Source organism: Hemibagrus wyckioides, linkage group LG22 (genome assembly GCF_019097595.1).
Source record: "Hemibagrus wyckioides isolate EC202008001 linkage group LG22, SWU_Hwy_1.0, whole genome shotgun sequence".
NCBI lineage: Eukaryota > Metazoa > Chordata > Actinopteri > Siluriformes > Bagridae > Hemibagrus > Hemibagrus wyckioides.
Genome location: NC_080731.1, coordinates 3,564,568 through 3,578,240, shown reverse-complemented (window position 1 = coordinate 3,578,240; position 13,673 = coordinate 3,564,568). Strand labels below are relative to the sequence as shown.

The 13,673-nt window shown below is 42.7% G+C and overlaps 1 protein-coding gene across 2 annotated transcripts in view; it reads left to right on the top strand.

The window, feature by feature from the left end:
• The window catches only part of piwil2 (piwi-like RNA-mediated gene silencing 2), a 31,662-nt gene extending 23,969 nt beyond the window's left edge, over positions 1–7,693 (top strand). For both annotated transcript variants that reach the window (XM_058374495.1, XM_058374496.1), the window contains exons 17-23: positions 247–348; positions 483–599; positions 1,335–1,423; positions 2,866–2,971; positions 4,755–5,008; positions 6,392–6,499; positions 6,828–7,693. In XM_058374495.1, coding sequence (XP_058230478.1) covers positions 247–348; positions 483–599; positions 1,335–1,423; positions 2,866–2,971; positions 4,755–5,008; positions 6,392–6,499; positions 6,828–6,984 — 933 coding nt within the window. In that variant the 3' untranslated portion in view covers positions 6,985–7,693. The remainder of the gene's footprint in view (positions 1–246; positions 349–482; positions 600–1,334; positions 1,424–2,865; positions 2,972–4,754; positions 5,009–6,391; positions 6,500–6,827) is intronic.
• The last annotated feature ends 5,980 nt before the right edge of the window (positions 7,694–13,673 follow it).

Below are 13,673 nucleotides of genomic sequence, written 5' to 3'. Positions count from 1 at the left end.
TCAGTGTTATTCACTTCATCTCTCACTGCTCAGAATATTAAACCTGACCAGTGTATGGTTGTGAAGGTCAGGGGTGCACATACTTTTGGGCTTATTTTTCAGTTTACTCTATAACAGTGAAACTTTTCATCCTAACTAACCTAATGTAGTGTTTCTCTCCGCTGATTAGGTCTTAAGATGATGTTTTGGTAGATGATGATGTTTTGAAAGCCTCCATAACTGATCTGTATCTTGTTGTGTTTTCAGCCCAACGTGCAGCTGGTGGTTTGCATCATGACCGGAAACAGAGACGATCTGTACAGCGCTATTAAAAAGCTCTGCTGCGTTCAGAGTCCGTGTCCCTCGCAGGTTTGTCTACCATCGAAAACCTGGATGATGTACACGTGTGTAAAGCGTGCATGCCATGTATGGTATTGAGCTGCTTTGCGCCGTATACAATGGGTAGATGCTGAAACTTGCCCCTGATGTCTGCCACCTTTTAGGCGATCAACGTCCGGACCATCTCACAGCCGCAGAAACTTCGTAGCATCGCTCAGAAGATCCTCCTGCAGATCAACTGCAAACTGGGAGGAGAGCTCTGGACGGTCAACGTTCCTCTGGTGAAAGTGTTTACGTCTAGTGTGGTGTTGTTTGTGGCATGTAGTGTACTTGACTTCAGATCAGCACAGTAATCCTTATAGACTTCTTGTTTGACTTGTTTTTGTAATTGTTGACAAAAATCCTGACGCAACAACAGGAAATAAATTGCTTCGTTGCCATGCCAACCCCTCATGGACGACCCCATATGAGATACCCTCCTGCTAGTACACTATGAATAGTTATGGCTTTAGTCATGTAAAGATGTTTATTTTCCATATCAAATTCTTCTTCTTTCAGCTTTTCCCTTCAGGGGTCTCCAGAGTGAATCATCTCTCTCTATCTCTTCTGCATCTTCAGCACTTGCACCCACTAGCTTCATATCCTCATTCATTCCATCAGCCAGCTCTCTACCTTTCCCTGTCCTCTTCTCTCTCTCTCTGTCTGCACACTCTCCTCCCTCCTCTACTACTTCAACCAACAGTAGCCCAATTTCCACCTGCGCCCTGTAGGTCAACGGTGCCGATGTTAACCCAGGCCTCGACCGATCCGGTATGAAATCCAGAGTACTGACAATTCGCATGGTTTAATTTGGCAATGTTTTACGCCGGATGCCCTTCCTGACGCAACCTTCTCTATTTATCCAGGCTATCCAGAAGTCACTGTACTGTGATCCCCATGGCTAGATTATTCTCCATATCAAATGATCTACTTAAATGTAAACAGACAAAATTAACCTTTCTTTGTTTTTCATACAGAAACACTTGATGGTGGTGGGCGTGGACGTCCATCACGACACCAGCAAGAAAAAACGATCTGTGATGGGATTCGTGTCGAGTCTTAACAGGTACGTGATAAACACCTGAGCACTGCTCAAATTAGGACTGCGAGATGATCGTTCAGTTAAAAACACGGCTTTATATTACTCCATGGTTAAATCGTAATGCGTCCGTCGACTGAAAGTACGTGCAGCCCTGACGATCTCACCCATATGTGGTTCTGCCTTAAACGTTTTGACGTTGGAGAGTGAAAGACTGGAATATCTCTGTACATTTACATTTTTGGCAGACGCTCTTATCCTTAGCGATGTACAAAAGTGCAAGGAACTTGACTGGTCTGAGTCCTGACCTCAACCTGAATTAGAGTGGAGACTGCGAGCCAGACCTTCTCATCCAACATCAGTGCCTGACCTCACAAATGCTCTTCTCGAGGAACGGTCAAAAATTCCCATAAACACACTCCTAAACCTTGTGGAAAGCCTTCCCAGGAGAGTTGAAGCTGTTATAGCTGCAAAGGGCGGGACAACTCCATATTACATTCATGTGCATGTAAAGGCAGACGTCCCAGTTTTTGGCCTGGATCACAGTCTCCGCTCTAATTCATCCCAAAGGTGTTCTATGGGGTTGAGGTCAGGTGAAGTTCCTCCACACCAAACTTGATCATCCATGTCTTTATGGACCTTGCTTTGGTCACTGGTGTGCAGTCATGTTGGAACAGGGAGGGGTCATCCCCAAACTGTTCCCACAAAGAGTATGAAATTGTCCAAAATGTCTTGGTATGAAGCTGAAACTTTAAGAGTTCCTTTCACTGGAACTAAGGGGCCGAGGGGTGTCCCAAAACTTTTGCCAATATAGTGTATTAAATGAATCAATAAAACTGAGATCTTATGATTTAGAGAATTAATAAACATTTCTAACATTAGTAATTGATATCATGTTATATCAAGAACGTAATATATCAGAGATCAGCGATCGTCTGTTGGTATGTAATACAGTAGTTCAGCGATTTTAGTTTTTTTGAACATGAACATTCGCTGCTTCTGTATCAGACGGTCTGCTGCACTTCATCATTGATGGATCTCTGCTCTGATTTATTAAAACAGTGTTCAAAGAGGAACGGCTAGAAAGGGATTAGTTATTTCTTCCATCGTGAAATTAAAATCATCTGTCCAGAGTCCATTCTGTTAATCAGAGGTGCTACTATGAAGCAAAACCTCACCACAAATTGTCTTGCTTTAAAACCGTGAATCAAAAATTAACAGCTTAGAATTAAAAGATCAGCTCATGTTAGTTAGTGTTAATGTAGCTGGACCTTCATCCCGATCGAGAACACAGCAGCTAAACACATGACCGCTAGCTCTCTTGGACATGGACAACGGTTAATTTCATGCTTTATATCCTTACACAACTGGAATACGTGCTCTCAAAACATCCGTTTTTTAGTCAGGACGCTAACCGAGCATGAACTCCGGAGCCTAAAAGTCTTCCTCCTCGTCTGTGTGCCTTTCAGCCTGATGACGAAGTGGTACTCCAGAGTCACGTTCCAGATGCCCAACGAGGAGATCATTAACGGCTTACGAGTATGTCTTCTGGCCGCCCTGCAGAAATACTACGAGGTAAAAGATTGACACGCTGCCGCGTACGTGCCGTTTCTCACCCGGTGCTTTATTTTCCACCAAGCTTGCTTTTATTTTCCGCTGTGTCAAAGTGGTAAGATATTGTTCATGCACAAAGGTCCTGCACGCATGGACCGGTGGTCAACCTGTGCAGTGCATCACAATAAGAGAGAGGTCATTAACTCTTAAAGCTATAAACGGTACAAAAAATACAGGTCACTCTATTATTATATAAGATATACACCGATCAGGCATAACATTATAAGCAGTGAGAGGTGACGTGAATAAGACTGATGATCTCCTCACCTGTTAGTGGGTGGGATATATTAGGCAGAAAGTGAACATTTTGTCCTCAAAGTTGATGTTAGAAGCAGGAAAAATGGACAAGCGTAAGGATTTGAGCGAGTTTGACCAAAAAGGCCAAATTGTGATGGCTAGACCACTGGATCAGAGCATCTCCAAAACTGCAGCTCTTGTGGGGTGTTCCCGGTCTGCAGTGGACGGTATCTATCAAAAGTGGTCCAAGGAAGGAACAGTGGTGAACCGGAGACAGGGTCATGGACGGTCAAGGCTCATTGATGCACAAGGGAAGTGTGGTGCGATCCAACAGACAAGCTACTGTTGATCAAATCGATGAATCAATGCTCTCGATGGTCCCTCTGTAGAACACGGTCAGGATCGGGGGAGGGAGATGGGCTTTCCTCAGCCTCTGTAGGAAGTAGAGACGATGCTGGGCTTTCTTACTATTGAAGACCAGGTGAAGTTCTCCGCCATATGAACACCAAGAGAATTTGGTGCTCTTGATCTGCACAGAGGATACGTCGATGTACAGCGGAGAGTGGTCACTCTGCGCTCTCCTAAAGATAACCACCATCTCTTTAGTTTGTTGGCTCTACACCAGGCAGTTGTTGCGCCTCCATTCTGTATGCTGATTCGTCGTTCTTGCTGATGAGACCCACCTCGGTCGTGTCATTGGCGAACATCATGATGTGGTTCCAGCTGTGCGTTACAGCACAGTCACGGGTCAGCAGAGGTACCAGGATGCACTGTGGAAGAGGGAGTGTGGTGCTTTGGGCATGTTCTACAGAGAAACCCTGGGCCTAAGCAGACAACATGGATGCGAGGATGACACACACCGTTTACTAAACATCACTTTGGACCAGGTATAGACCTTCATGGTATAGGTATTCCCCAATGCCCTGAAGATAATGCACTGGGTCACCATGAACACATGGTTTGAGGATCCTGATGATTCAGGGTGAGTACAAGGTGTTGCCCTGGTCATAATGTTTTGGCTCATCAGTATTTATATGTTTGTTTGTTTTTCACTTCTCTTTGACATTTCTTTTGCCTTTAAAAGTCTCTCTTAAAAAGTCATTTCAGTCATAGTTAAACGAAGGCAGACTATTAATGTTTTCTTATTTTTATTATACAGCTTACGTTGTTATAATTATTTAGAAATGTCCTAAAATCTGTTTTTTTTTTTAATTATTATTATTATTATTTGGCAGCCCATGCTTATTTATTAACGTCCAGGACTAACTAAAGAAAACAGCCCAGCATTATGGAGCCAACAGGACAAACACTAACCTACACCTGACCAGTAGGGGGCACTGTGGTATCGGTTTATAGGCAGAACTAAGTCAAAAATTCCGAGAAGTCAGAATTTTGTTGGGTGTGTCTTAAAATCCGGAAAATGTAACTATAAAGTTCTGGAGCTTCAATGAAGAAGGTTATAAAGGGGATTTTTTTGTTGTTTAATATTTATTTGAATCTCTTCCAGGTGAACCACAGCTTCCCCGAGAAGATCGTAATCTACCGTGACGGCGTTTCAGACGGTCAGCTCAAGACCGTGGAGCTGTATGAGATCCCGCAGATCCTGAAATGTTTCGAGACGTTCCCCAACTACGAGCCGAAGCTCACCTTCATCATCGTGCAGAAGAGGATCAGCACCACCATGTACGCATACGGAGGAGATCGGTTTGGAACACCTCCACCAGGAACCGTGCTCGATCACACCGTCACACACAGAGACTGGTAGGTTCTGGACGAATCGTGGCTGGACAAATTACTGTCAAATCATCAATATTACTATACAAGTAATAAACAACATCAGTACACTGTGGATGTGTCTCAAATCACATGCTATTCACTATACAGGCCACAAACATTATGGTTACGTTATGGACGTGTCCCGAATCACATCCTATTCACTATATAGGCAACAAACATCAGTGCACCATAGGTGTGTCCCAAATCATATCCTATTCACTGTACAGGCCAGAAACCCCATTGGTACATTATGGCCATGTCCCAAAATCACATCCTATTCACTATACAAGTAATGAACATCTTCAGTACGTTGTGGGTGTGTCTCAAATCGCATCCTGTTCACTATACAGTCCACAAACACCATTAATACATTTTGGACATGTCCCGAATCACACTGTATATAGCCACAAACCCCATTGGTACGTTATGGACATGTCTCAAATCACGTCGTATTCACCATACAGGCCACAAACACCATTGGTACGTTAGGGACATGTCCCGAATCGCACCCTATTCGCTGTACAGGCCACAGACACCATCAGTCCACAGAGAAGGTGTCTCAAATCACGTCGTATTCACTGTATCAGGTGCATCTACGGTTATGTCCCAAACCACATCTTATTCACTGTTTAGGCCACATAAACACCAGTATGATTCCACTGTTGATTCCACTGTGGATGTGTCCCAAACCACACCTCTTATTCTCTAGCATATGTTCCATAACACCATCCCAAGTGCTCCCTCCATCCCTCGTAAACTGGGAACATGTCCCAAACCACACCCCCTATTCACTATATAGTCTCCCAGTCGCCGGGTCTTAGACTTTGTATCAGAGTTGAGTTGATACGGAGTCCTCGATGCCTCACCAGAGTGCTTCTGCTCAGATGATCCAGGTTCGGGGTGAAGGGAGGGAGTGGTCACAGACGGCAGACTGGGACACAACTCTCAAACAACCGAAACAGTCCCACTGTGTAGCTTCATATTACAGTGTGTTACAGCTGCCTTAGAAAAACCTGTTACTGTCACTTCATGTAACTGCCCAGTGTCCAGCTCGAGAGGTCTGCTCTCTGTATCTTTCACACAACACTGGGCAGAATCCCGATGTGAGAGTTGGATCTAACAGATCTCGGTGAGGAAGCATCGTATAAAACCGAAAACTCAATAGATCAGTTATCGGTAAACAGACAACACACAAACTCTGCAAAAGAGTGGAACTAGCGAGACAAGCGCGCTGTAACTCTAGCTGTTGCTAATTTAATAAAACCTGATATCAGACACTCCAGGAATATGCAGCTGGAGAGGCTCATGGGTACGCAGAGTTCACTGAAAGAAAAAAGGCTTTCTCTCTTTTTCTTTTTTATTGTGCAGGGTGGATTTCTACCTCATGGCTCACTCGATTCGTCAAGGCTGCGGCTTCCCTACGCACTACATATCTATATACAACACAGCAAACCTCACACCGGACCACCTCCAGAGGTATCACACACACACACACACACACACACACTGGTGCAGAAAATGTGTTAATGGAGATAAAATAATTCTAGAGTATGTTTCATGACTTATCAGCAGAAAGATTCGTTTTAGGGTTTGTTCACTGAATGAAATTTAAGGACCTAAAGGAGCAATATGTTTAAATGCCCCCTGTTCCAGCTGGGGGCGGGGCTTATTTACAGGTCAGCTCCATTACAAGCTAATGAAAATGACATGACCAGAAGTGTGTAGTGTTAGAATTCAAGTCATTAGAATTAAATAAATAAATAAAAAGGTGGTAATGAGAGAGTTTTGACATTTCTCCCATCAGGTTGACCTTTAAGATGTGCCACTTGTACTGGAATTGGCCTGGGACGATCCGGGTGCCAGCTCCGTGCAAGTACGCGCACAAACTGGCCTACCTTTCAGCACAGTTCCTCCACTCGGAACCCGCCATCCAGCTGTGCGACAAACTCTACTTCCTGTAGATTCCTGAGGATTTTTTCTGTTTTCTTTCCTCCTGTTTTTGTTCTACTCAGCACTTTTCCCGGTTTGTTATCATAATATTAATATTATTCTAGTTTTCTAAGAACTTCCGTTTCATCAACATTCGAAATGTTCCTTGTTCAGTGTTAAATAAAACCAGTTTGCACCTTTTCTTCGCGGTGTGTTAACTGTTTTGCTCCCGAGTGTAGCGTGGCCGAACGGCTCGGCCTCGAGCAGATAGAGAAGATGAACAGACCAGTAAATCTCCGGTTAATTAATAAACGGTTCAGAGAATGACAGGAGATGGAAAATATTTTTAGGAATTCATCAACCAGAGGCATTAATCTCTGACCTGTGAACACTGTGGGAAAGGTGAGAATCACACCGGGTCATATTCCTGCGGGTTTGAAACGTCTGGTTGAACTTCCCGTACGAGGAGGAAACAAGGAGCGTCTGCTTTAATTAACATTAAATGATCTGAATAAAGCGAAAGAGACGTTTTAATGATGCACAGAAACATTTGATCACAATTAATTGCATTTGCTGTCCATTAGGGGGCCCCCCAGAGCCCCAGAAGGTTCTTCAGCACAGGTTAAATAACATACAGAAGATCTTTAACATGATGTAGAGTATAACACAGCTACAGCGGTCCCAGCGCAGTCTGTATCAGAGCCACGGCACACAGGAGCTCGCTGCCAGGACCTGCATCATGTTGACTTGCTGTTAAATTATTCAGATAAAGACCTGAAAACTTTATACAGTGTAATTGGCAGGGTTTTTGGTTGCCATGTTTGGAGGAATCACCCTGTTATTGTAGAAATGGTTTAAAACTTAACGGTTACAGGGAATTTGTCCAACTAGAGGGTGGGAGGGAGGGATGGATGGATGGATCTATAACTTCTCTAGAGTCTTGATTTTTCCACAATACTAGTTGGATTATTTGATAGGGTCTGTGGTTAAGGCTTTGGGTCGTTGACTGGAAGATCAGGGTTCAAGCCCCAGCACTGCCAAGCTGCCACCATTGGGACCTTGAGCAAGAACCCCCTGCCCACCCTGCTCAAGGGGCACTGCATCATGGCTGACCCTGTGCTCTGACCCCAACTGTCCAAGGACAGGATATACGAAGAAAGTATTTCACTGTGCAGTAATGTATATGTGACAAATAAAGACAACTTAATGTCTGTTGCAGTAATGCCAGAATTTCCCACCTTCATTTACATTTATAGATTTAGCCTGAAGCTTTTATCCAAAGCGACTTATAAATAAGGGAAATACAAGCGAAGTGATAAATATCAAGCAGAGAGAATCGCAACACAAGTAGTGCGTGCAGGATTTTTAATTGAACAACAGCACAGAATAGAGATGGAAGATCTAGTCTAGTTGTTTTGTTTTATCTGGATTGGGGATAAGTTTGGGGGTTAGATAAAGGAAGTGTTCACAGAAGGGGCGGGACTTGAACTGTTTTTTTTTTTGTCTGCTGTCTGGATTGACAGTTTATTCCACAGCTGAGAGACATTCAGATTAATAAAGTCTTCTCTTTTATTTGCTATAAGCATGACTTTGTGTGTGTGTGTGTGTGAAATCATTGAGTGGAGTATTTTGTTCAGCCCCAAAGGGCAATTTTGGTTTCAAAAAGAACGCTAGGGATCACCACGAGCACCGTAAACTCACAATATACCACTAATAAGAAAGAACGAATAAAAATATACATGAAAATAACTCTCCTTGTTATTTATAGACTATAAATTACTATAGGAAATATATCACAGGTTGCCAGGTTCAAATAATGTACATTATTACAGCAGTTTGTGTATAAAAAATGCAGATAATTGATATCATAAATAAATAAAGTGGCTGTCTGTGTAATTAGAATTATTTTTCAGCTTTTAAAGAAGATAAATGATGAAATAGATGGTTGATTTAGTGCTGGTTGAAGTGCTAAGAGCTGTGCTACAGGTTCAAGGGGAATGTGGTGAAGAGCAGGGTTCAATATGTGCCTTCAGTCAGTGCTGGTCAGTTCGGGGGGGGGGGGGGGGGGTAGTATAACGAGTTATAATTGTCCAACCTTGAGATGACAAACAAATTAACACGCAGCCTCTGAGGAGAGAAACGTTCGGATTCTCCTGCGTGACAAGAGGCGGTTATCTGGAACATGAAGAGCTGAAGCGTGAAGAGTTCTCCATGATGTTCTCTCAGGTCTTAGACCACATTATTACATTAGTGTCAGAAGCTGTGTCGAATTTCTACTAATAAAACTTTCGGAAAATATCACACATGGTGAAGTTTCTTTTTTTCATTATTTAGATTTTGCAGAATGGAATACCTTAGAAATTTTATTACTTGTTTAAGACTTTTCTCTCAGTAAAGCCCTGTTTTTGTTAATGACCAGGGTCCAGAACAAGTGCTGATCTGATGGTTGATGTATTCAGAGGAGGTTTGGTCTGGTTTCTTTGCCACTGAAGGACAAAAACAATGAAGATCAGCAAGGACTAAAAAGAAAAAAGGGAGAATTGTGGCAACTAGGGTTCGATAAAAAGCTAGTTACGGTTCTGTTTCGTCACTAAATCCTCTGATTTTTACACTTAAAAAGTGCATCAAAGTTCATCAGAGATCAGGTTGTGATTTGGTAAGGATGTGGTAGATTAGTGGTTTAGATGTTGGACTACTGATCCCAGGTCTACCAAGCTGGTTCCTGAGTAAAGCTCTTAACCCTCAATTGCTCAGTTATATAAACTGAGATGTTGCTCTGGATAAGTGCAGGATGGGGGCGGTGGTAGCTCAAGTGGTTAAGGCTCTGGGTTGTTAACTGGAAGATCACCCCAGCACTGCCAAGCTGCCACCACAGTGCTCCAGGGGTGCTGTATCATGGCTGACCCTGCGCTCTGACCCCCAACCCCCAAGAATGGGTTATGCAAAGAAAGAATTTCACTGTGCTGTAATGTATATGTGACAAATAAAGACAACTTAACTTCTGACAGAAATGTAAACGTGATTTAACAAAAAACACCAACACCAGTGGTTCTCCTGAGTGGAGATTCAGAGGTCTGTGTGAAGCAAGTTTGGCCAGATGAACCCACCATTTTCAAAACTTTTGAGCATATCATAGTGGTGGTGGATCCAAAGCCTGTCCTGAGAGCACCAGATGCAAGGCAGGAATACACTCTGGCACTAAACACACACACACACTCATTCATTCATAGCTAGGGGCAATTTATCTTACCAACCCACCGGTTTTCTCGGGGGTTTGGAGGAAAGCGGAGAACCTACAGGAAATCTACTTGGACACGGGAAACTCCACACAGACTCAGTAACCTGAGCTTGGGACCATCTGAATAATGTCGACTTGTTCATCATGAAACTCCATGATGTTCATGTAGGGTTCCTCTGGGTTCTCCGCTTATCATGAACTTCACACACTCCTTTTGACCCATCTCACTAGCTGGTAGCTAATGCTTCTGATATTAGGATATTACATATTTAATTTTAATGGAACTATGAACGCAGGACAGTTTTAATAAATAGGTGGAGATGTAGATTACTATGCCATTTTAGCAGCTTATTAGGGATCAATACTTAGCAAAGATAGCTTTAATGATTCGAATGACGCATTTAAAGCAACTTCATTGCATAAACTGGTGCTAAAGTACATATATAATCAAAGAAAAACATTAAAACTTCCTTATTTCTTTTACACTTTTATTTCACTATTCAGAAAAGCGAGTTGTACGTGTTTATACACAATTTTCAAACGGTTGCCAGATTGGGATGAATCACCGTTTCACCTTTCACGCTACAAACAAAAGTGCTGGTTTAAATTCTGAACGGTTTTATATATAAATAAAACATTAAACATAAATGTTAAGCGTTAACATTAATAAGTTTTGCATTACAAATGTGTGATCTATGAATCTGGGTGTTTTCTTTCCACAACAAAGAGACAGTTGTTAGCTTTGCTGCCTCATGGCAACAGGAGCAATCCTAAAGTCAGTGTTAAGTTTTGACAAAATATTATCTGTCACTAACGTCCAGAAAAGTCCATTTAACTATTAAAATCTATACAGACGGCTTTAATCACAGGAATACACACTTTACCTTACAGGTTATGAGAGGTACATCGATCAGGCATAACATTATGACCACATTGTGTTGGTCCCCCTTTTGCTGCCAGAACAGCCCTGACCCATCGAGGCATGGACTCCACTAGATCCCTGAAGGTGTGCTTGCACCGAGATGTTAGCAGCAGATCCTTTAACTCCTGTAAGTTGTGAGGTGGGGCCTCCATGGATCAGACCTGTTTGTTCATCTCATCCCACAGATGCTGGATTGGATTGAGATCTGGAGAATCTGGAGGCCGAGTCAACACCTCAAACTGGTTGTTGTGGTCATCAAACCATTCCTGAAGCATTTCTGCTTTGTGGCACGGCGCATTATCCTGCTGAAAGAGGCCACAGCCATCAGGGAATATCGTTTCCATGAAAGGGTGTACATGGTCTGCAACAATGCTTAGGTAGGTGATACGTGTCAAAGCAACATCCACATGGATGGCAGGACACTGCCTCCGCCGGCTCGCCTTCTTCCCATAGTGCATCCTGGTGCCATGTGTTCCGCAGGTAAGAGACGCACACGCACCCGGCCATCCACGTGATGTAAAAGAAAACATGATTCATCAGACCAGGCCTTCTTCCATTGCTCCGTGGTCCAGTTCTGATGCTCACGTGCCCATTGTTGGTACTTTCAGTGGTGAAGAGGGGTCAGCATGGGCACCCTGACTGGTCTATGCAGCCCCATACGCAACAAACTGTGATGCACTGTGTATTCTGACCCCTTTCTATCAGAACCAGCATTAACTTCTTCAGCAATTTGAGCAACAGTAGCTCGTCTGTTGGATCGGATCACACGGGCCCACCTTCACTCCCCATGTACTTTAATGAGCCTCGGCCGGCCATGACTCTGTCACCGGTTCTCCACTGTTCCTTCCTTGGACCACTTTTGATAGATACTGACCACTGCAGACCGGGAACACCCCACAAGAGCTGCAGTTTTGGAGATGCTCTGATCCAGTGGTCTAGCCATCACAATTCGGCCCTTCATCAAACTCACTCAAATCCTCATCAAACTCACTCAAATCCTTACACTTGTCCATTTTTCCTGCTTCTAACATCAACTGAGGACAAAATGTTCACTTGCTGCCTAATATATCGCTAACAGGTGCCACACATGGACAGTTGTCCACTTCATGAAAATTATTAAAGATATTAAAGATGTCCGCTGATGGAAAATAAGAGGTTTTTCTCAACGTAAATTTGTTCAGTTGACTGTATAATTAGTTCAATCGATTCTAAAATATTTTCAGACGCCAATTAAAGTACGCCAAACATACAACCAGAAGTATGTGGACACCTGACCATCACATCCATATGTGATTTTTCCAAACTGTAACCACAAAGTCGTCGTTCCTAGTCGTTCGTTCGTTCATCACATGACCACTTCCTGGATCCTACGGTCAATAATACTAATGTAAAGTTGTATAATATTTAGGAATTATCATACAATTATCAAATGTTGCGTGCAATGAACATTTTCTGGAAAATAAAAAAGTTCTGTTCTTATAGTTTTGTCTGATTCTAAATGTGATCAGTGTTTGTGTAAGTAGATGTGTCGGGTATTAACACGAGGGTATTAACACGTAACACTGTAATTATATCCTGCTGATATGAACGAAATGACTCGGAAGAAGATTCAAAGATCCGAGTCACTAAAATGATCTGAACTTCCCATCACTAGAACTAAGAGGCCCAGACCTGTTCAAGCATGACCATGGGTGAGTCTCCATCTCCCACAATATTAACAAAACACACAAGTTTAGTAGAATCACTTGATTATCACCAGGGTTCAGATAAGTTAAGTAGATGTTACTTGTCAGATATACATTACTGCACAGTGAAGTTCTTTCTTCGCATATCCCGTCCTTGGGGTTTAGGGGTCAGAGTGCAGGGTCAGCCATGGCAGAACCTGAAGCACAGTGGGTTGGGGGCCATGCTCAAGGGCCCAATAGTGGCAACTTGGCAGTTCTGGGGCTTGAACCCTGATCTTCTGGTAAGCAACCCAGAGCCTTATCCACTTAAGCTACTACATCCCCATGAAAGCTTCAGCACTGCCAAGCTGCCACTGTTGGGCCCTTGAGCAAGGCCCCCAACCCACTGTGCTTCATTCTTTATTTATTCTTTATTCATTTTTTTGTTTTAATTTATCTGTGCATTTATTTGAACATTTATTGATTTAATTAATTAATAATTTAACTTTCTTTCTTTATTTCTTTCTTTCGATCTTTATTAATTGTTTTTTGCTTTAATTTATAAAAACAATCCATATTTATTTAATTATTAAATAATTTAACTGTCTTTCGTTTATTTTTGAATTCATTTATTTATTTAGCAAATCCATTTATCTCATCTTTATTATTTTTTGTTTGTTTTTGTTTATTTGTACATTTATTGATTTATTGAAATCCGCGTCACCTTTTTTTTTTTATTTATCTCCTTATTTTTTGACTATCTGGCAACCCTAACCCTTCGCTCAAGTCGGAGGCGGCGTGAAAACATGACGTCATCCCAAAGCGGCGAACCGAACGTGGCGGTAGCGGTTTAAAGCGCACTGCGCATGCCCCGCACGCTCAGCTGCCCTGTGTGTG